The sequence below is a fragment of the Danio rerio genome, chromosome 3 (assembly GCF_049306965.1).
Source record: "Danio rerio strain Tuebingen ecotype United States chromosome 3, GRCz12tu, whole genome shotgun sequence".
Lineage (NCBI taxonomy): Eukaryota > Metazoa > Chordata > Actinopteri > Cypriniformes > Danionidae > Danio > Danio rerio.
Genome location: NC_133178.1, coordinates 55,158,421 through 55,182,247, shown reverse-complemented (window position 1 = coordinate 55,182,247; position 23,827 = coordinate 55,158,421). Strand labels below are relative to the sequence as shown.

Genomic DNA, 23,827 nt, shown 5'->3' with positions numbered 1-23,827 from the left:
TATAATTACGGTAACTAACCTGATTGATATAAAGTGTACCTTTTTAGGGCTTTACATTAACACCCGCCAAATGCGGGTAGATTTTAGCTGTGGCGGGTTAGACAGACACTGCCACTAGCCACTATGGCTGGTTGTAAATCATTTTTAAATTGTGGTTTTCTTGAAAGCAGGGTTCGACAATAAGGATGGCCCAATATGGGTGCAAATGTGATCTTAGAATTGAGAAGAAGCATGACTGACAACTAAGTTTGTTCGTGCGAGCAAAAGAAAGCAAGTGAATACTGAATGAGAGGATGATCACTCGTGCCAACAGCTGAGGTGATGCGCGCAACTGTTTAAAACAAATGCTTACTCCCTTCTCCTTGCTTGAAGTAACCATGCCTTTATGCACAACTGCATACCTGTCAACCCTCCCGTTTGTCCCGGGATTCTCTCGTATTTTACTGTTCTATCCCGCTATCATCCCGTAAAGGTATTTTTCTGTATTTCTCCCGTATTTTCAGTCTTTCTCTGAACAGCCGAGCCTCCCTATACGCAACCCATACCACCGAACCACCAGGGTGAGCCCCTTGCTCTAAAACGTAAGTCTTCTGTCATTTCGCTTTGTTGAAGAATGAAACAACACTAAACTTAAATTAAACACTTAAATTAACCACTTAAATATTAAAAACAGCGCGATTCCATTTCCTTTTGATTACAGGTGCCGTCGCCCATCCTATACAATCCTCAAAACAGTCATATAATAGTGCATGACTGTCAGCTGATGCGCTCCATAGTGGTAAACAGATGCTGTTTCCCAAACGGATTATGTACATGCAGTTTGAAGCGGAGAGAAAGTCTGGCTTTTGGGTGCGTGTTTAAATAGACATGCACACATAATTAATAATAATATCATATAGGGATGTCGATCTTGGTGGGTTTTTTTTCCAAACACAACTAATTTCACCTTAAATGAGCATAAAAAGTAAGGAAAGCAGTCAAATATTATAATGTTAGATGTGTGCATTTGTAAAGTGACATCTTTTATTTAATGTTTTAAAAAATATAAAATAAATGATTCATTCGTTGCTCTTTAATCAGAATGTGTAAGTTATACAGTGGAGAAACGGCTAACGAGATTGATAGCATGATTCTATTTCATTATAATAGCTATTACTTTTAATGAGCTGAACTGTTTGCTAATGTATTTGCTGTTATTTATATATTTATTTTATTTTGTTAATACTAATTTTAAAACATATTACTGACCATTTAACTGTTTATTTACTATGAAACCGCTCCAAATGAACATATTAATAGACTAAACAAAAAGTTATGCTCATGCACCCACAGTCTTGCTGCTTTCAAGAGCTCCAGATTTGTCTTTTTGTAAGCCGAATGTTTATCACCTGCTTTCTTTTGCTTACAGTTATTTTTGTTAGTATAGTTTAATTATATATATTTTTCACAATAACATTGCTTTAATAGGAGATTAACTTCCTATTTATGTGTAGTTAACGGGTGATCTTGGACCTTTAGCCAGGACAGATTACTGTGCACATTTTAGATAGATAATAATAATTATTTTTATTTGTCAATTTTAATTTTAGCATGTCAAAGTCATATTTATGCATATAAAATATATTTTCCCAACAACAAAACTGTCTAGTGAAAATGGTGAGTGGCTAGAAATGTTGGAAAGCTAGCTGAAGGACTTAGTTTTATCAGGAGTGATTAATTAGGGTTGGAACTAAACTGTGCAGAGCTGCGGCCCAGCAGGAACCGAGTTTGACACCTTTGATTTAAAGCCTCTGATGTAAAATAAATGATGTTCACTATTGGTGGACATGATGAGAAAGGGCTTGTCATTTTTTAGTTTTTGGACTTATTGTTAAACAAAATTAATTGATGGAGGCTTACCTTAAAAAACAACCCAAGCCAGATTTAGGAACATCAAACACTGTTTACTTGAGATGAGCCACCTATAGACCTACATGTAAATATATATGTGAGCAACCAACGAGACTGCCAGAAACCACATAGCAATGTCTTGGCAACTATCTATGTCTAAACACAGTGGCATCCCTTTTTAGGACAAAATAAATACTCTTTTTTTTTTTTTTTTTCATGTGTGTGAGCAAAAATGTTTTAGAATATGTATTTATGTGTTATAAAATTACGCTTAGAATGATGAAAACTAGGGGGTTTCCATGGTAACAGTTTGCCGGTAACCGTTTTAGACGAGACCAATGCAAATTATAAATGATGCGTCCGCTCTATATAGCAGTTTACGGTAATTCATCCCATGATCCTGTTCTGCAAATTGCTAGATATGCTATGATTCTGTTCTCAGAAATACACTGAATACAGTGCTGTTGTTTGTTGAGAATACAAAGGCAGCTCTGCACTTATAGATTACTCGTTAGCAGTGCGGGGGACGGATGTTTACAATATACATCACTGATTAATGGTCCCGTAAACAATGAACGTCATGAATACAGCTGATTTTCAGACGCAGTTAACATCCATACTGGAAATGTTAGCGAAAAGCGCCGTTGTTGAAATAAGCAAACTATTCGAGGAGAATTCATTGTTGCTGCGGTTGGAGATTTCACGATGTACAAACGAAAATGAATCTCTGAAAAAGAAATGCCATTTTCTGGAGAGCGAACTTCAGTCTGCTCGAAAAACCGCTGCAAAGATGAACGGGACAGAAGCTCCGTTCAGCCGCACGGGACTTACAGGTGATTTTATTATGCATTATATGCCTCATTCATTCATTAATGCACTCGTTTATGGTGAATGATCTGACGAGTAACATACGTCTGGTCTCTGTCTGGGCTGAAGGTTCAGTCAGTGTCTGCAGTGGGCGTTACCATACCACGACTGTGCCCTTGAACAATACATTAACCTTACACCAGGAGGGCATTACTGTAGTATATAGTATTCGGGATTTCTGTTCAACGGGTTCATTCACTAAATCCATTCACTCAGTGACACTTTCTACAGGTTACCTGTTCGTCAATAGGTGGTGACAGTGACCGACTAAGTCAAGAAATCATTCACTTAGCAAATATTTTCTTTCCGAGAGAGTCAAAAATATTTATAAATATGACCAAAAACCTAAAGATCCTGCCACGAATAAATCAAGAACTAATTCCATAACCCCCCCCCCCCCCCCCCAAAAAAAAAAACAAAAACAAAAAAACTGCTCTATCCATGCATTACAAATGAATTGACAAACGATTCTTTAAAAAAATAGTCGTTCATTCTTTCTCTCTGTCTATCGTTATCTGTTAGCAGTTCCCTATAAGAAACAGTTCATTATCCATCTGTCTGCAACGAGTGAATCGAACTGAATCTCTAGGGAAAAACCAGTTATCCATCTATTCATCCATCTATAATCAAGAACCCATTCCCTATGAAACAGTTCTTCATTATCCATCTGTCTGCAACGAGTTAATCGAACAGATTCTCTAAAAAATATTTGTTTATCTATCTATCTATCTATCTATCTATCTATCTATCTATCTATCTATCTATCTATCTATCTATCTATCTATCTATCTATCTATCTATCTATCTATCTATCTATCTGATTCTGTCTGTCTATCTGTTTCTGTCTGTCTATCTATCATTCTGTCTGTCTATCTATAATTGTCTGTCTGTCTATCTATCTATCTATCCGTCTATCCATCTATTGTCGGTCTATCAAAAACCTTATAAAACAGGTAATCTATCTTTCAGTCTGAAACGAGTGAATTGAACGATTAAAAAACAAACAAAAATACTTTTTCTTCCATCCATCCATCAAGAACCCATTCCCTATAAAAAGGTCTTCATCTATCCATCCACAACAAATAAATTGAACCGATTCTCTAAAATAACAGTTGTTTATCTATCTATCTATCTATCTATCTATCTATCTATCTATCTATCTATCTATCTATCTATCTATCTATCTATCTATCTATCTATCTATCTATCTATCTGTTTCTGTCTGTCTATCTATCATTCTGTCTGTCTATCTATAATTGTCTGTCTGTCTGTCTGTCTGTCTGTCTGTCTATCTATCTATCTATCTTTCTGTCTGTCTCTACATGTCTAATCTATATCCTATTAAATCACACAAAACATTTCTGGGTTGTTTTTTATAATATATGCATACAAATAAAATATCTGTGTTCCTCTAACAATGTATTGTAGTGTTCAGTCATTGAATTGCGTATTATATTGACTCTAGCCCAATAAATTAAATAAATCATTTTGGTATACTAGGTTTATCACTCCTGATATGGCTAACCAAAATCAATGCAATGCATGTGTAACAGGGTCTGCCCGACGCCCTTCCATCGACAATGCGTTCAGTAAGGAATGGTGCATGAACCTCTGGAGACACGAGGAGTCAAATGCTGGAGAGCAGGAGGAATCACATCAGGACTCTTCGGGCATGGCTGAAGATGTTGGTCACTTTCATACTGCTTCTGGTTTACTTGAGGCTACATCACTATGCAGTTAACAAGTTCTGTTTTGATCTTTCCTCCATTAGCCAGTAAGTTTGCTGGATGATGAAGAGGATGAGGAGCCAGATATGATCATGATCAAGGAGGAGACGTTTGACGATTGCTCTGGAAAGAATAAACCTGATGAAGACGAAATGAGCAGTTTGGCAGGTTTGTGGAGCAGGAACTTGAAAAGTTATTAAGTCTTCATTGTGTTCAGACATTCATATGTAATATATTACATCACAGGACCAGCAATGCCCAGTGATGGGAGATCACAGAACTGTGAAGATTACATAACATACACTGTGCCTTCAGATGAACAAGCCCGACCGAACGTACAGCAGCCACAACCAGAAGAGGAAAGTCTTCACGGGACGATTTCTACACATGGACACAACACAGCAGAGCAAAATTTCCCCAGCACACACAACCCCACGAGTTTTTCAGAAGAGAAAAGGTTTGAGTGTGTGTTTTGTCAAAGAACTTTCAACAAACTAACCTACCTAAAAGCACACATGCGAACACACTCTGGAGAAAAGCCTTTTGTCTGTACTGTGTGTGGTAAAAGATTTGCGCAAAAAACGTACCTCCGAATACACCAGCGCACTCACTCCGGTGAAAGGCCGTACTCGTGCATGGAGTGCGGAAAGAGTTTTGCCCAAAAAAGCTCTCTAAACGTGCATCTCCGAAGCCACACTGGAGAAAAGCCGTACAGCTGCTCAGAGTGCGGTAAAAGCTACGCGTACAAACAGGGTTTCAATACACACCAGTGCTTTAGTTAGATTGGTACATACTGCAGTAGGGTTGGGCGATGTTGACCAATTTAGCATCGTATGTTTATGATATTTAATGTGAAACATTGCGATGGACGATGGCATCATCATCTTACTGTGCGTTCACACCAAAGGCAGCGAGACCCTCAAAGGTCGCTCTGACTGCCCTGGTGACAACGCTGTCTCCCTTCAGCTTCGGCTGAAATTTGCGACATTAATCTCGTATTTAAAGGGGCCGTTGCAGCATATCAGTTACATTCCCGCATAAAACATGCTTTCAAAGCGTGAAAATGTTGAGCATTTTTTATCAAACTAATTTAACAGTGGAAGATCAAGTTGCGTGTGGTGTGACTTTGCTCCACTTAATTATCCTGTATGTCCATATGTCTGAAATATCCCGAAGCAACACTACTGTTTTGTACTGTTACATGACATTCTTACTTTTTAAAAGAAAAATATGAATAACATTAATGCACATTAGTAGGGGTGTAACGATTTATCGTTGTACGATTTATTGCGATGCAAAAATGTCACAATATGCATCGTGGCGTTATGACGATTTGATTAGAATATGACGTCCGTTTTCTCTTATTAGTTGAGCTGTTTGCACGTGAGCTACGTTCCACCTGCTGTCGCATGTGAGTTCAGATTGCAGCAGCAGTAATGTTAGCAGACCAAGATGAGAGGAGCAGAAATAGAGGATGGCCCATCCTCTCAAAATCAGACGTCTGGCAACATTTCGGTTGTACAGTCATTGCTTTAGACTCGTCCGCTTTTTGTCACACATACTGGGTCAAACATCCTAAGTTTTAAAGTCTTCACAGTGATTTACATACTTTGCACAGCAACAGGGATACCTCCTAATGGTGTTGAAAGAGTCACATACTGTAATTATAAGGTACAATTCACCCTAAAATATTCTGTCTTCAAATAATGTTCCCGCCGCAAAATCACACATGACGTGAGCTGACAGTTACTACAGAGGGCGGACTTTGATAGACGCGCGCGTATGGCAAGCCGTTTTAGCATTTAAAACTTTGTTCTGACTATCCATAAATATATTTTGAGATATCTCTAATTATGTTTTGACTAGTCATAATTATAATTCGACTAGTCAGAATGACAATTAGAGATATCTGCAATTACAATTGTACTAGTACGAAATCAGATTGGAGATATCTGCAAATATATTATGACTAGTCATATTCCTCCATTGACTTCCATTGAAAAATATTTGCAGATATCTCTAAATGAGTTTTGACTAGTCACAATTGTAATTAGAGATATCTCTAAATGAATTTAATTAAATATGAATTAAATACCTGGAAATGTGGATTTTTTTTGCACACACCATAAAACGCAAATGACCAAGCAAAGCCTTAAGCTCTTACTGTTAAATTCAATTGAATAGAAAGCTTATTTTTTTTGCACCTTTACTTAAATTGTTCCTTAATTTTGTCTCTGTCATTTCAATAATATTTTAAAGAAGTTTTTAAATGTTTTATTTTCCAGAGACAGGCCTGTTTAATTTATTTTCTTAAAGAAGGTTCAGTTTAACAAGTTGAAACAAAAGAAATACATAAAAAATAGTTTACTCGATAAAATTTGCATTTCAGTTCAATTTTCAATTTTTATTCCAAATATCGTGATACATATCGAATCGTGAACATTATATCGTGATACATATCGTATCGTGAGCTGAGTGTATCGTTACACCCCTACACATTAGTAACTCGCCAGTAACTTATTTAATGAATGTTCCTGTAAGAAAACATTGCAAATAATTGGAAATTCGGCGACCGCAATAATCAAACCCTTGGGAGCACCTGTGGTTGGAACAAAAGTTCACAGGTGTGTTCTCTGGACTCCTCTCAAGCAGTGGACTTCTACATTCGGACTGGTTGCCGCTGAACCGCGTCATAGCTCATTACCATCAAGTTAACTTGATTTCAACTGTCCTCGACACCGGTGAAGACGTGCCGCACTGCTGGGTCTCATTGAAAATAAATGACTTACTCACCGCTTTCCGTGTGAACGTACGGTTAGGCAGCGGTGAATTAATTATTTATGAAAAATTAATGTATTCATAACTAATTTATTATTTGTAGCCCACCGTTTCACCTACCTGACCCGCATGGTCTTCATTTTACCCAAAACCAAATCAAAAATAAAGATACGTAACACACAAATTACTACCTGTCAATCACTTTTTCCGCGTGACTCTGGCATGTATAGGCAGAGTGATCTGTGTCAGAATAATGGCATTAATAAACTTGGCTGGTAAAAAAAAAGTTCACAACCAACACTAAGGTTTTCACTAAAATTACTTAAAGTACACACTCAGCTGATGATTGATTATAAAGCTTGTTTGGCATGCTGTCCCGGAAGAGAGCCCAAAGCTCACAAGTTCCTCGAGCACGAGGCTTCTTCCTATTTGCAAGGTGAGAGGAGAGTTTGAGCTCAGGCAGATCTCAAGAACTCCCCTGCTGTAGAAGCTAATGAACAGATAGGGATAGCTCTTAAAAGATAACTACTTACAAGGAGCATGCCTATGCAGGTGATTTGGATTAGTCAATTAACTTTAAGTTGCATGTTTTTGACGGTGGGAGGAAACTGGGGAACCCGGGGGAAACCCATGTGAGATAGGGAAGAACTTGTAAACTGCACAGAAACGTCGACTGGCTTGGTAAGGACTAAAACTAGTCATGTGCTTGTTGTGAGGCAACATTGGTAACCACTGGGCCACCGTGCCACTCATCTAGGAAAGCAGGAGGAGTAGGGGTGGAAGGGGGGATTCTTTAAAACAAAGATGCTGGTATATGAAACTTGGGGTGTTTATAGTGGCTTAGGAATCGTCTGATTGGTGAATCATAAATTGGATAATGCAGGTCCAGCCGCAAGCAATCATAAGTACATCATCCTCTCGAAATTAGTTTATAAATAAACTTTACTATAAGTGTGAAAGCGAAAGATTCAAGCAGTTTACTGACGCTGTGACACGTAACCTGATTAATTGAAAAGACAGAAGAGTTGTTAGAAACTAGATTAAATAATATCACGTTTAACAACTATAGTGAGACGTGATCCAGTGGTACATCCTTCATAAACTGTCCGACGTGCAATGCTCTCTGGGGTTTTGAACAGAAAGCTGTTCAGAAATGCTAGATGAAACAAAAGTGTGGACATGGATTATTTTCGCTCGGAAATTATTATTTTTGTAATAAAAGTTTAAAACTAAGACGTATTAGTTTAAACTGGGCCTAAGCATGTATTTTTCCCAAGTGGGTTGCTGCTGCGATGGGGGCAGGGCAGAGGATTGTGATGCCGGCTCAGCATCGTGATGTCTATTAGATGATGGCATCGTCTATCGACCAAACCCTACACTGCAGTAAACTCTTATTGGATTTTATCTGTTAACGTGTGCTTTAACATATTGGAAAAATGTCCGTGTGTGATTAGAGAAGTTAGGTCTGTCAACAGTGTTTGCAAATGTGAAGCATTAGCTATGTTTTTAATGCACATTTTGGAATATTGAATAAAAATTGCAAGATGCACATACATATTGAACACTAAGCAGGATAAACTTTATTTGATCAGACAAAAATGTGCATTAACTAATCGGGAAACAGTCATGTGATTTTGTTTACAGATCATGTCATGATAAAAATGGGCACAATAGAAGGACATTAATGGACAAAATGGTGGACTTACCCACCTGCCCAACATCTAAAATGTTTTGGTCATTCTATAAAGTGCTTAATTCCCAAAGGATTTATTCAATATTCCAGTTTTGTCCAATTCACATCTTTGGATGGAGACATAGCTACTGACTGAAACTTTATTTAGTAGCATATACCTGTGTATATAGATATTTATCTGAATAGAGCGATAAAAAGTGCTTCAATAAACTGACGAAACAAGTAAAGTCATGCAAACCATTGTTTATTCATACTTCAGCATGGTTGAAAATACACATAAAACTGGTTGCCTACACGTGCAATCTAGCAGACATCTGAACTTGACCAGTCGAGTCAAACTAGTGTAAGTACTGTACATACTGCCGAAATAACAGCTTCCGATCAAAATCAACAAGATATCAAGTAGTGTTACTGGTTGCTTTACACTAGTAGCCCAGGATTGTTAATACATTATGATCACTTTTAAAAGACCAGGGACCAAATTTGCACAAAAAAAACCCCCCATAATTAGGGATGCATTCACCTGTGAAGGTATTTGGAATATATAGGTACATGTCATGTTACCATGTTTTAAACTTAGACAAAACAACTCGCATCCTTAAAGGTGCAATAAGTGATTGACTTCAAAAACTATTTTTGTCTTTGAAAGTTTCTTCATATCCTGATAGCTAACATTCAGTCAAGTGCTACAAATGCATTTAAATATTCTTTGGAAGGTGTACGGCCAAAAAACTCAAATCGGCCAATAAAAACCTTCAGCCCGAACATTATAATAGGCTTTCCTATACTCGTGCACCCTATTCAGGTGCACAGATATATGATAGCCTACTATGTTTGGGTTGAAGGTAAACATCCACAACCTACCTTCTATTTAAAAGTTTAGTATTGTTACTACTTGTACAATAAAGTTCTCTCTGGTGAATATTATACGATGTGCTGTACTGATGTTGTCTTGTGTGTTCAGGAGGCTTGGCTTTGTATTGTGATGTACAAGGTCACAGGCTAATATTAAGATTTTTTCAAGCTCTCCTATTGCACCTTTAAGCTCAAACACATCTTCTAAACTGTATTCAGTTAGGCATTAACAATGCTACAGGAGAACCCAAATCTAAGTTGAGAATGTGAATAGTTCTGAATAGACAGTCTATGTTGTGTTGTATTTTTGAAAGAATTAAGACATGGTGTTTTTTTTTCATAGGTGGGATAACTATATTGAAATCGCACAGTAATACACAACCCTACTTAACAGTAGACTCATCTGCCACTTTATTGCTTTCAGTCATTCATCTACTCCAGGGGTGCAAAACTCGGTCCTGGAGGGCCGGTGTCCTGCATATTTTAGTTCCAATCCCAATTAAACACATCTGAACCAGCTGATACAGCTTTTTCTAGGTATAAAAAACTTCCAGGCAGGTGTGTTGAAGGAAGTTTGAGCTAAACTATGCAGGACACAGAGTTTGGACACCCCTGATCTACTCAATGGAAATATTTAAGCAGCCAATTACATGGAAGCAATTTAAAAGGTTAGTTCACCCCAAAGTTTTATAGAAGTTTCGTAAAATTATAGTTGAACCACTGAAGTCACATGAACTGTTTTGACAATAATCTCAATGGCACCCTATACATTATGTACTTCTACACTTACACACTCAACAACATAGTATATGTATGTAGTGTCGTCCCAAATGGAACACTAATATTCTGTTTATTAAGCGGAAATTCAAACTATCTCCCTGATGACGTTTGACAGTTACAGTTAGTGAAATAAATGAGTAAAGTACCAAATAGCGCATTCACCATTAAACCGCATTCACCATTGGGAGACGCTATAAACTTGTATTATTGTCGGCTAACATTAGTGAAAGAGTCGTTCAGGGGATTCATTCACAAACGAATCGCTCCCTCCGTCAGTATGAGAAGTGAAAGCAGGAGAGGAGGTGTGTTTCAGGACATGATTAGATCAAATTTAACAGGGAGGGTGAATAGTACATTTCTGTACTAACAAACACAAGCTTTTTGTCAGGAATGCCCATGCGGTCACTGATCCATCAATGTAGAAAAGTGATGTAAAATTATAATTTTCATAATTAGAAAAAAAAATAAAAAAATTACATACTAACATCCAGGAAAACTCCCGATCATAGATATATGTGTATATGCGTATATCTCTGGCTTTGGATGGCTACAGTCCTCCACTGTACATTGGTCCCGCATTCATTTGAAAGGAGCGCTACCCTGTAGCAAGATGGCGACGCTATTGACGCATTCCGTCTAATAGTCAATAGGCCAGATGACACTTTAGTGTATGTATCTATGGTCCAACATTACACACTTTATAATACCGGTTGAATAAGTGCATTATGCAGGTATTTTAAGTGCACTTATTATTTTTAGAGTTATCAGTGTGAACACTACTTACATTATTTATACGACAAAATAGCGTAGAATAGTGCATAAGTATGCAATTTGAGACAATTTTATGGACTCTGAATGTCTCTGGAATGTTGCTGTCTATAAAGGATGAGGATCTCTGAGATTTTATCTAAAATATCTTAATTTGTGCTCTAAAGTTTTAATCGGTTTTAAATGACACATAATACATACCAGAATTGTCATTTTTGGGTGAACTAACATTTTAATTCATTTAGGTATGTTGTCAGGATGATTTGCTGAAGATGAAATAGAGCATCAGAATGAAAAAGAAACGTGGTTTAAGTGACTTGAAGCGTATCATGGTTGTCGATGCTCAGAACATTAAGCTGCTGATCTGCTGGGATTTTCATGAACCACCATCAGGGTTAAAAGAAGCCTTCTTTGAAAAATGAGCCTCATTTACACCACACCCAAGCTGAATAAAGTTGCTGACTATGTCCATGCCATCATGACTACAGTGAACAAATCTTGTGATGCTACATCAAACAGAAGAACATGCCATTTCACGAAGCTCAAATCACCTAAACTGGTTTCTTGAACATGTTAGCCAGATTCCAAGTCCCAAATGCATTTCTATCAAGTTGTTAGAGCATCTGACTGAAGTATTGGTAACCAACAGTAAATGCGGCAAACATAATGGAGACGGCTCCTGTGCTGTTAAGTCAAATTATTTGCATTAACCCTTTTTTCAGACAAGTGCAAAAACGTTTTATTCGAAAGTCTGCATTTCCGTCACTTGTTACCTTGTGGTACTTAAAAATGTGCACAAACAACAGGTGAAACCTAAAGTTCTGAGGTGTGTTTCAATACGGAGGTCCAACCACCCTTGCGTTTAAACTTGAACTCTTGAGTTAATCTGAATGAATTAAAAACAATGTGTATTTCATCTCAGATCAGCTGAATTGAGTTAGTCTTGTCAACTCTGAAAACGCTGACTCTGAAAGCCATCATCAACATAGCTCCAAAATTAGGATTCAACATGTCAATAACACTAAACAAAAAGATGTTTACATAAAAGAAAATGTAATTATCACTTTTATGAAAATAACAGTCAGAAGGGTAGGTTTTTTTTACTGAAAGACTACGCATCTATAAGCGAAAAGTTTTAAACAAAAAAAAGTTTTGTTTTTTTTGCCAACTAGGTAAAAAAATATGGCAGCGTAGGAGCTGTTGATGCTTAGATGGTGTGTGATCTGGCGCAATATAGCTGCTGTTGCATCATCTAGGTGGACACTGCACACTGGTGGTGGATAAAGAGACTCCCCCAAAAATGTGTAAAACACTTTGAGTGTCCAGAAAATATAAATGTAAGGAATTATTGTTAATAGATATAATATTCATAAAACAACAAGCATTATGCTGCGGTCACACTAGAGATTGCGCGTGCAAAATTCTGCTATAAAGTGCTACGAAAATGGGTGGGATTAAACAAGTTGAGTAGACATTGAAAAAAGATAGCAATTGGTCCATGTTTTAAAATTCCTGTCCAGAGAGGTCATGTTTTGATTTTCTATTGGTCTCACGCAATCATGTGATGCGATTTCGCAGGTCAGAGTTCACCAAGCTTGAACTTTCCAACACGGCAAACTGCGAAACTTGCCGCACAACCTTTCATTTCCGGTCTGACACATTCGCGTGTGAATGAATGGAAGTCTATGGGGAGAAAAGTGCAGTGTGACCACAGCTTCAGTATTAAGGATTCAGGTTTGTTTCAGGACTATTTTGCCGTTAAGAGGAGGGGCTGAGGGGGTTGGAGTTCTGAAAAAATAAGTAAAGTGAAAAAATTAACTGAGTGTAGTCAAAAACCTGCCAAACACGCATTAGTAGGGCTGTGCAATTAATCAAAAAAAGCAAATATGTGACTGATGGCTGTGTGTGACAGTCTTACTTGCCAATTAAGTCGGCACACTTTCATTCTGCTCAATCAGAATTGTACACTGAAAAAAAGTGTTTCATGCAGAACTGTAGCAAACAATTTATTTGTGTTGAATTTAAACAAACAAATTAAATTTAATAATGTCCAACTTAATTTGTTTGTATAAATTCAACACAAAAAAATTGTTTACAACCACTTAACGTAAAAAATTGAGTAAATCCAAGGAACTATCTTTGAATAATTTTTTTCAGTGTGCAACCAAACTACACAAACAATAAAAAAAAAAATTAAGGAAACAAACAGGAAAGTGCTGAGGAGTGGGATGATGGCGTCTGCTGCTTCAAAATCATTAATAGATAAATTCAAATCAAACAAAAACAACATTTGTAACATGGGAATATTTTGGTTTTAAAGTCCCAGACACTAAACAAAAACAGGTCATTTTTAAGAGCTGTCACAGAATTGTTGCCAGAGCTTACAGGCTATTGAGCAGAAGCTTAAAATCAGCTTGAATTAAATACTAAATCAAAGTGCAATCACAAAATCTGCAATTAATATCAATATTTTCCTCAAATCACACAGCCCTACTCATCATGCAGTTCCACCTTTAGAACAAGCTCGGCAAAAGCTGTACACAAACCCATTCAATCAAGTAATATGCCAATTATTTGTGCCGATCACGTTACTACCTACACCACTGAAACGGTTCATCTTGTGGTGTATTCAACCTTGTATGAGGTTTAAGGAAAGACCTACAATAAATTTGTACTTGATAATTGACATTTCGATGTTTCCAATTTTTATGCAAATTATTTTTACTACATTGGCAGATAATCTTAATCAAAGTAAACTGCACTTTGATGACCTTGGGAAAAGATTAAATGTCCAATATCATCTTCCGAAAAAGAAATTACATTTAGAGAAGAATTTTTAAATGTTTGTTTTTGATATACCGTCACATATAATTTCTGTCAAAATTAAGCTATTAACATATTCTTATTAAATGACAACTTATTTACATTATGGGATTTTTTTAAAATAAGTTGTTTACATTAAGAGTTTTTATAAAAAAAAAAACACAAAACAAAAAAAAAAAACAAAAAAACAAATGCTACACACATACGGTTTGCTAAATGGAACTCAAACTTTGAAGCTCATTATCTCAAAATCATTCAGAACACAGATAGAACTTTAAATTTCCAATGGTAAAACACTTAAAAGACTTTTTCAGCATGCATTTATGAATGGAGCTACGAATTTAAACATAGCTTACTCTTTAAGAGGAGTGTAAAAGAACCCTGGGTTGCTGAAGAAAACCTGCTCCTGACCAGGTTAGGACCATAGAGCAAGATACCACGGTAACCTAGCAGTTACTCTGCTTTCTCAGGTTTGGCATGCCTTTCATTCTGAAACAAAACAAAAACTATGCGTTTCCCTTATTTGATGGTTAACCTACTCAAGAGTTTTCACTAAACCTGTCCTCTGAAACTGTCTCTAGATCTCAATGGAGCACCATTGGCATGTACTGAAAGATGAGATTCAGATCATGGACATGCCAACAAATCAGCAGCAACTGTGTGAAGTTATCAAACCAATAAATACCAATACCTCTGGGGAAGACTTCCAGCACTTGTTGAATTGGTCACAACGTATTAAGGCAGTTCTGACGTCTAAATGTGGTTCAACCTGGTACCAGCAAGGCATTACCTAATAAAGTGGCTGGTGAGTGTACACTTCTGCTATAACCTACAGCAGGGGTGTCCAAACTTGGTCCTGGAGGGCCGGTGTCCTGCATATTTTAGTTCCAAGCCCAATTAAACACACCTGAACCAGCTAAATCAAGCTCTTTCTAGGTATACTAGAAAGTTCCACTGACGCGTGTTGAAGTTAAAGCTAAACCATGCAGGACACCAGCCCTCCATGCAGTTTGGACACCTCTGACCAACAGTTTTACACACAGAGATATTAGAAAAACTACTTAATTATACACAACTACAGCAATCTCAATGGAGAAAGCAAGAGCAAATGCTACATGAAGCTGAAGTCTAAATCACAGTGGTTTTTCCGTGGTTTCCTTCGGACTCGTTTTGTTGTTTTGTCATGGACAGCGAGGTGTTGCTGAAGGGTGACTTTCTGAGTGAACCCTTTTCCACAGGTCATACAAGTAAAAGGTTTCTCTCCTCTGTGGATGCGTTCATGGTTGCGCAGGCAGACCTTCTGGGTGAAGCTCCTGCCGCAGATGACACAGCTGAAAGGTTTTTCTCCTCGATGGATGCGCTCGTGAGCTTGTAAATTTCCTTTCTGGGAAAACCCCTTTTCACAGAAGCTACATTTATAAGGCTTTTCTCCTGTGTGGACCGCGTAGTGGACCAAGAGATTGGTGTTAGAATGAAAGCATCTTCCGCAGACCTCACAACGAAACTTCTCATTGGTTTTGATCTTTGGAAAGCGTTGTTTCCTCTGGCCAGCGTTTTGGAGAAGCAACAAATTCTCGTCATCATAATAGCTAATGCTCTTTGGCAGCTTCTGTACCCGTTGTCTTTTCACACGATGTCCAGCAGTGGTCGCAGCATATACTTCTGCTTCTTCGTTCTCCTGGGCTTCAGAGGAAAACAGGTCATTGTGCTCGTCTGAAAGCTGAGAAGTGAGAATACATGGACCATCATATTCCAAAGGGTCGTCTATTGGTGCAATCAACTGGTCCACAGCGTCATCGGTGGCAGCTTCTGTAGGGTGCTGATCAGATGAACTGGAGGGAGAGTTTTGCATTTCTGAGAAATCTCCAGACACAAAGTTGTTTTTGAAGGGCTCGTATGCGAATGATGGCAGCTCTGCTCTTGAAGCTTGGGGAGGCGTTCCTGTTGAAATATTAAAAATAGCTCAAACTAAATGGTGATACAAAATAAATGTGCCTAAACTAGGATTGGAGATCTGGCAGTAATGAAGGACGTTACCTGTACAACTGGGATAGTCATCCACTTCGAAATTCTCCTCTTTGATTATGACCAGGTTGGTTTGTTCTTTGTGCTGTGATCATGAAAAACATTATTCTTTTATTTTATTTACTCAAGACTGTAGAACTGGATTAATTTCAAATCCTCTGGTGGTGTCTTATTAAATTAAACATTCTTTTACACTTCAGAAAATTACAAAGTTTAGTAGCATAATTATAATGATTGAAAAAAATCATGAAGACTGGAAAGGTCATGAAAATAGGTCACTTGTTCACAGTCAGAAATTGGTACATTGAAGATAAATGCAAAACTAATTTTGTGTAGCGCTAAAATAATGTTGACACCAATGACAAATTGATATCTGATAAAACTTTAGATTCTTTTGATTTTCTTGGCTTGCAAAACATCTGTTAAACTTATTCTGCAATGCAGAGGTAAGCTCTTTTCTGTGATTGTTTTAGAACTTACGATTCATTTGAATGTGATTTATTAAAAATAATAAATGCCAGAAAACAATCAAACTACTTGCTAAACAACAGTTGTGTTTATGTCAAGACACACAAATAATACAAGAAATTACAAGATTGCAACATCGAGCAGCATCAGAAAATGTTTTTAGACTAAGAATCAATGAAAGAGGAAGACTGGAGGTCTCAAGCCAGTAATGTTCTCGGACAATTTTCACCTATAATAATAAAAATAAAAAGAAGCAACTGAAGAAGAAGAAAAAGGAAGAATATAAAAAAACAAGTGTGCTGAATAAAATGGTTTGCAATTATTTAAAACTACTGCATAAGTATGTGTGTATGTGTGTAAAATTTTCTAATAATACAGTCACAAAAAGCACAAGACTGTGTTTCTTTATCATTTTCTATTGTGTGCACTACTGTCAAAATTATAACTATGCTGCCGCAATAGCCTAGTGGTAAGTGCGCTGAGTCCACTGACATATGGTGCAGTAGCACTTCAGGACGCCCCGAGTTCAAATCCAGGCTCAAGGACATTTCTCGTCCCTACCCTCCTCTGTCTCTCCCACTTCACTTTCTGTCTGAAATATTGTCCTATCCCTTTAATAAAGGCAAGAATACAAAAATATATATATATTTCATTGAGCACTGCATTGTCTCTGACTCCAGTGTTACTTTACGCAACCATGAGAATGTCCAAGTGAAAGATACTGAAATCTGCCAAATGAAGTTCAAGGGTACATGACAAATGAAATGCTACAGTATTTTTATTAAGAAAAAAGAAAATTAAAGAACAAATGTAATTGGGATAGTCACTGCACCATTTATCATCTTGTCAAACAACAACCTGGAGAAGGGTGTATTTTCTTTTATGGTGTCCTTTTCATGATAATATATGCACATAGTATAAAATGTTTTGAACCAAGGAATTGAATTCACCAAAATAACTTTTTTTTTTTTTTTTTACCATAAAAAGCAACATTTACTCCCATTGACCTGTCACAAACTTATTTACAGACCTATTTCTGTTTAACAGAATATATTTCTAAAAAAAAAAAGTTTTAAACCATAATAGTCATCCATAATGTGTTTTTCCTACCGTGGATGTCAATGTTACCAATTTTAAACATTTTTCAAAATTTCTTCTTTTGTGTTCAAAAGAAAAAAAGAAACACAAAAGTAAACGTTTGTAACCACTTGAGGATGATTGAGTAAATTATCATGTTTGATGTGTGAGTTATGTCTTTATTAAAGAATTTAAAAGTGACCGAAAACCTACTTTTTATAGTAAATTTTTGTTTTGTTGCATCTTTACAACCATTGACTCTTTCATCCTCCGACAAACCCAAGCTTATGCACATTCCTTTGAATATTTCACACTAACAGATTAATCTGTGTAACGCATATCTTTTGAAGCACATTTAGCGGTGAAAAAGTTGAATCAAAGTAACCATTAAAGTAACCTTATAAGGCGACACAGAGTACAAGTCGACGTCGATCGCCATCTCATCTCCTCTGGACTCATTCCTCCGATCCCACAAACTGGAGCACCAGTCCTTTCCAAAAATCCCTTTAATGGAGGGATGCTCTCCTGTCGGGAGACATACATGCATTAAAATCACTGCAGAGCACACACAGACAACTGTCCAGCAAACACTTGCAAACAAAACTATCCAGCAGAGCGTGCGTTTACCTTCCTCGGTTTGCACACAAACGGACCGGTGTGTTGTGGATGCCGCGCGCGCTCCTTTCTTTGTGATGCGCGTGCGTTCGTCTCGCCTTTCGCTCCCGACACACAGCATTTTGTCTTTAAGAGCTGCGTTTTCGCTCATGACGCGAGACAGTTCTTGTCGTAAAAACGCAAAATCGCTGTCTACAATTTTGCATATTTCTTCCATTGCCGTTTTAGTCATTAGTTCCATCACGGAACTAAGCCGCAACCGGAACGACAGCGATTTTGACATCTTTAACATTCGCTTCTTTGTTTGCATGCAATGAAAAAGACGCTGGCTGAGAAACGTAAGGTCATTCACCGAAACAATAAATCCAAACTGTGCATGCAACTTGGTACCGTGGACAAACCGGAAATAAAGCGAGGAGACCTCAACTTTTATTTTGCTGGAGAATACCGTTAACTTCCGGTCTGTGTTGGATGTGTTGTTATGTTTAAGCTTGCGTTTTCTCGCTCTAAAGTTTCTGACATGTGCTTTAGTGTGTCACAAATCATAACCGATAGTACTATTCTGATATAGGTATTCGAAGAGATGTTTTTTTTCTACTGATAATAGCGTTAATTGGCGGAGGAGATGCGGATCACTCGAGAACTACAAAAGTTCAATAAAACTACAGACATGGTGGAAGGACAGTTGATTGAATGCTGAAAAACTACATTGTGAATAGGAGACAAGCGAACAGAAAGAAAAACTATAAATTATCCAAATCAATTCATAATTTTAGGAGCACTTTGTTTTGTTTTCTAAAATATTGTTTAAAAGGGGTAGTTCACCCATAAATGAAAACGCTCACAGTTACTTCCCATCATGAGTAGGCCTACTTGTTTCATTATTTGATATCTGTTTGTTTTTTCTTCTGTCACTATGCCATAAATTCTGTTATGTTTCCTCATTTGTCACAAACCCTTATGAGTTTCTTTTGTTGAAAAAATGAGATATTTTGGAGAATGTTGGAAACCTGTAACTACTGACTATCGTAGGAAAAACAAATACTATAGAAATCAACGGATACAAGTTTTCAACATGTTGGATTTTCCAACAATAAATAAAAAAATAAAAAATAAATAAATGAATGAAATGACGTGTGGAATACGCAGTAGGTAGTGCTGTCGCCTTTCAGCAAGAAGGTAGCTGGTTCGAGCCTCCGCTGGGTCAGTTGGCGTTTCTGTGTGGAGTTTGCATGGTCTCCCTGCGTTCGTGTGGGTTTCCTCCGGGTGCTGCGGTTTCCCCCACAGTCCAAAGACATGCACTATAGGTGAATTGCGTGAGCTAAATTGTCTGTAGTGTACAACTTGTATGGGTGTTTCCCAGTGATGGGTTGCGTAAAACATATGCTGGATAAGTTAGCGGTTCATTCTGCTGTGGCGATCCTAGATTAGAAAAGAAAATGATTGAATGAACATTTAAGAGAAAGAAAACTATGTGCACAAATATATTTGAACATTAGATAAAGTCAGGTTCAAAATGACATTAGGGTCAAAAGATTTTACACAAGAGATTTTGGGAATCAATTTTATCGCTCTATAATTAAAAAATAATGAAACTTTTTTTTGTAGAATGTGGCAAATATGTACATATTTCTCTGTAAAACTTCAATGAATACTTCATGAATAAAACAGAAGTTTGGTTTATATAAGGTTTATAATAAGCTTTCAAGCTTTCTAAAGTTTTAATAAGCTTTCAAGCTTTCTAAAGTTCAAGCTTTCAAGCTTTCTAAAGTTCGAAAAAAAAGAAAACTTGAAAGTGCCTTTTGGAGGTTTTATTTACATTAGACTGGAAAATAAACACTTTATGAAAATCCAGAAAACCCAAAATGCAAAACTCTTCTGTAAATGTAAAAATAATGTTTTTTATTTTTAAATAAAAATAAGGGAATTTGATCTAAACAATGCAAAAATGACCTGTTTTTACTCAGTAGTGTAATGCAGGGATTCTCAACCAGTGGGCCTCAGCTATCCTGCAGGTGGGCCGCGAGATACCTTAAAATTAACTCTTAATTTTAAGGGTGTCACGAGATCTCGCGAGATTAAATCTCGACAAAATTTCTCATCGAGGTAAAAACTTGTCTTGTAAGTTGTTGATGTTAGCATGATGGAGCGTGAGGGTGAAATTAGCATTGAAGATTGAATTTGAACCACGAATCAAGTGCTTTGCATACACCTGGTAAGCTTGGTCTGTGTAATGCAAATTTTTTAATACATATAAATATATTTTTATTAAGCTTTAAACAACAGATACATGACAATACAGTAAACAAAACAATGTCAAGGTGATAGAAAGTAAATGATAACAACAATAAATAAATAAACAAACATAAAAACAAGAGTATAAATAATTAACTAAAATTCTTACAAATACAAATAAGCAGGACCTTTACATTAATCAAAAAATTTAAAACACAGTTGCACAGTTTTAATGGCTTTTTGATTAGCACTATGCTGAATAATGCAAAAGTATTTTTTTAGTTCCTTATAAAACACAGTAAAACACGTTTTTTTGTTGTTAGAGAATTTATACATGAATATGAAACATAATTAAAAAAATAAATAGGGATCAAAATCAGTGACGTAGCACTCAACTGCTAGGTGATTGATGACGCATCAGTTTCTCATTATTATTCATAGCTGAGTTTTGTTATCCTGTGAGAAGAGCCTGCTTCTTAATTATTCATGACAGCACATGCTTTCCATAAAAGACCTGCCAAGGGTTGAAACCGTGCACAGCACACAGTAGTTACATTATCATGAAGGGTAGGTGTATGTTTCTATGATCCGCTTTTTCTTTTTTATTAATTAATTAATAAATTTATTTATTTTTTGCATGAAGATCATCGACAGCAACCTAAAGATTATTAGGCCGCATTGCTACCACTAGATGTCAGTATGATGCAGTGCGGCGGGGGTTTTGGGGCCACTCTAGCAGTGCATTTTTAACCTGGTCGAGTTCACCCAAAATGTAAAAATACCCTTATTAAAAACAAGATAGGGAATTATTATTTTATTCCCCCACCTTACCGAATTGTGCTTAAAAACGAAGTAAAATAAATAATATAAAGTCATTGTCACAAGTTTTGGTAATTTTTTTCCAAAAAAAAAAAAAAAATCCTCAAAAAATGTATCAAGTGCAACAAGTGCAAAGAAAATGATAGAGGATGATGGCCTTTAGCCACATTATTACATGATATAATTCTCAATGTATATTAAAAATGTAGTCACTTCTAAGCATTATTTGCAACTAGTTTTAACAGGGAACGTTCATTTTGTGTTTCTTTGGGATCTCAAAACTATTTTATTTGCACTCAATCATGAGCATTCTGTCGGTATATGAAACAGACAGCTAATCATTAAACAACAAGAGACCACTTGACAGTTCTCTAGATTTATTTTTTATTTATTAGGTATGGATTTGAGTAAAATATTAATAACACAATAACATTTATTCCAAAGTCAAAACATCACCATTTAAAGATTTTTCTTTTTGTGCATTTCAATGGGCCAGAAAAACAAATGTTTTCATTAGTTTTGACTGAAAATCATTCAGTCATTCTAGTAAATATGGGTTTCTCTCTCTCTCTCTCTCTCTCTCTCTCACACACTCTCTCTCTCTTTCTCTCTCTCTCTCTCTTCTCTCTCTCTCTCTCATCTAAAACGATAACGCAAGTATTCTGTTGTCTAAAAATGATAATAATCATGCTGAAAATGAAGACTTTTTTGTTGTTTTATGCAGAAAAGGAACTTTTAATAACTAATACTTTTTTATAAAGTACTTTAAAGAATAAATAAAAATTTAAGCCTTTAAGCTGAAATGATGTTGGTTCTTGCTTGTTAATCCCACCAGTTTACCTCTACCTCTGTTTTCCCTATTTAATGTGCATAAAAGATGGAAGAAAATGTAAAAATGCAATGGTAACAATTTATAATAACTACACACTATGAATAATTTGTTAATCATTAGCATCTAGTGAATTCATTATCTGTTAAGCATTAACTCTACATTAATAAATGTTAGTAAGCTTATAACTGCAGCTACAAATGCTCTATTTTGGCTTGCAAACACATGTATAATGTGCCTAATAGCTGTACTTTCATATTTTGTTAATGATTTATTTTTTATTACTAAATTAAATATTCCATTATTTACAAACCATATGTATTTAAGAATAGTTGGTGGTTTTTAGGATCTTTCAGAATGAGTTAATAAATGATCAATAAACTATTCACATTACCATTTATACATATTATTATTCAGTCATAAATTAATGGTTACTACGTATGTTAATACATGCTTTATTAACTTCATCCAGTTTCGTGACCTCATCTAATGTGAGGACTATTTATGCTTTATAAATCCCTTATAAATCACAAATAAGGCTTAGAATTAAATGAACAATAATCTTTGCAATCTTTTCTAAAAAAAGTTTAAATATTGCCAAATAACAGGAGTGTCAAAATATGACACAAAACCGGAAAAAACAACAACGATATTATATTTATATTTAACTTAACAATACAAAAGATGCAATGTTTTAACTGTACAGTCATTTTTATTTTAGATAAGGTTGCAAAGATTTATTTTTCATTTGAAGAACAGTTTCATTTGTGCATCTTCAAACGAACAGGAATGAATAAAGTTGTTTATGTTCTTTTTTTCCTGTTTAGAAATTAAACGAGTCTTTAATTGTCATTTATAAGGGATTTTTAAACCATTAATAGTCCTCACTTTAGATTAGCTCACAAAACTGGATGAAGTTGAGTTAATAAACCATTTCTTAACATACAAATGAACTATGAGTAAATGCCTGAAAAATAAGATTTAGTAATGTTTATTTGAATAGTTTATTAATCTTACTCATTCTGAATGATCCTGAAAAACAACAAATATGCTTATATAACTGCTTTGTAAATAATGCAATACTTAATTTAGTAATGAAAAATAAATCATTAACAGTATGAAAATACAGCTATTAGGCACATTATACATGTGTTTGTAAGTCAAAAATAGAGCATTTGTAGCTGCAGTTATAAACTGCTTACTAATGTTTATTAATGTAGAGTTAATGCTTAACAGATAATGAATTCACTAGATGCTAATGCTTGATAAATGATTCATGGTGTGTAGTTATTATAAAGTGTTACCGATGTCATTTGTTTTATTTTAAATTAAATGAAGATTCAAGAGTTTAAACTTAGCTGATGATTGATTATAAAGTTTGTTTGGCATGCTGTCCTGGGAGAGAGTTATGAGCTCACAGGATCCTCAAGCCCAGGGCTCCCTCCCATTTGCAAGGAGAGAGGGGAGTTTGAGCTCAGGTAGATCTCAAGAACTCCCCTGCTGTAGTAGCTAATGAACAGATAGGGGTAGCTCTTAAGAGATAACTACTTACTTGGAGCATGTCTATGGTGCTGATTT

The 23,827-nt window shown here is 36.1% G+C and overlaps 2 protein-coding genes across 5 annotated transcripts; one reads left to right on the top strand and one right to left on the bottom strand.

The window, feature by feature from the left end:
- Nucleotides 1–279: 279 nt before the first annotated feature.
- si:dkey-210j14.3 lies at nt 280–9,182 on the top strand. 3 transcript variants are annotated; one of them, XM_073945066.1, is made up of 6 exons: nt 280–318; nt 504–581; nt 701–849; nt 4,311–4,441; nt 4,529–4,652; nt 4,731–9,182. In XM_073945066.1, the coding sequence occupies exons 4-6, from the start codon at nt 4,361–4,363 to the stop codon at nt 5,264–5,266; spliced, it is 741 nt and encodes a 246-aa protein (XP_073801167.1). In that variant the 5' UTR covers nt 280–318; nt 504–581; nt 701–849; nt 4,311–4,360; the 3' UTR covers nt 5,267–9,182. The 3 variants fall into 3 exon arrangements, with proteins under 3 accessions (XP_073801167.1, XP_017210319.1, XP_001342850.3); XM_017354830.4 differs by lacking the exons at nt 280–318; nt 504–581; nt 701–849 and adding an exon at nt 2,285–2,723 and having other exon boundaries at nt 4,800–9,182; XM_001342814.8 differs by lacking the exons at nt 280–318; nt 504–581; nt 701–849 and adding an exon at nt 2,285–2,723.
- On the bottom strand, nt 9,181–18,770 carry LOC103908666 (uncharacterized). Of its 2 annotated transcripts, XR_012401232.1 has the most exons (5): nt 18,379–18,770; nt 18,149–18,276; nt 16,219–16,291; nt 10,134–16,122; nt 9,181–10,086 (listed from the first exon to the last, which is right to left on the bottom strand). XR_012401232.1 is itself a non-coding variant. In XM_005163752.6 (4 exons), exons 1-4 carry the CDS (start codon nt 18,674–18,676, stop codon nt 15,293–15,295), a joined length of 1,329 nt encoding a protein of 442 aa, XP_005163809.1. In that variant the 5' UTR covers nt 18,677–18,770; the 3' UTR covers nt 9,181–15,292. The 2 variants fall into 2 exon arrangements, 1 of the variants encoding a protein (XP_005163809.1); XM_005163752.6 differs by having other exon boundaries at nt 9,181–16,122.
- Between the last annotated feature and the right edge of the window lie 5,057 nt (nt 18,771–23,827).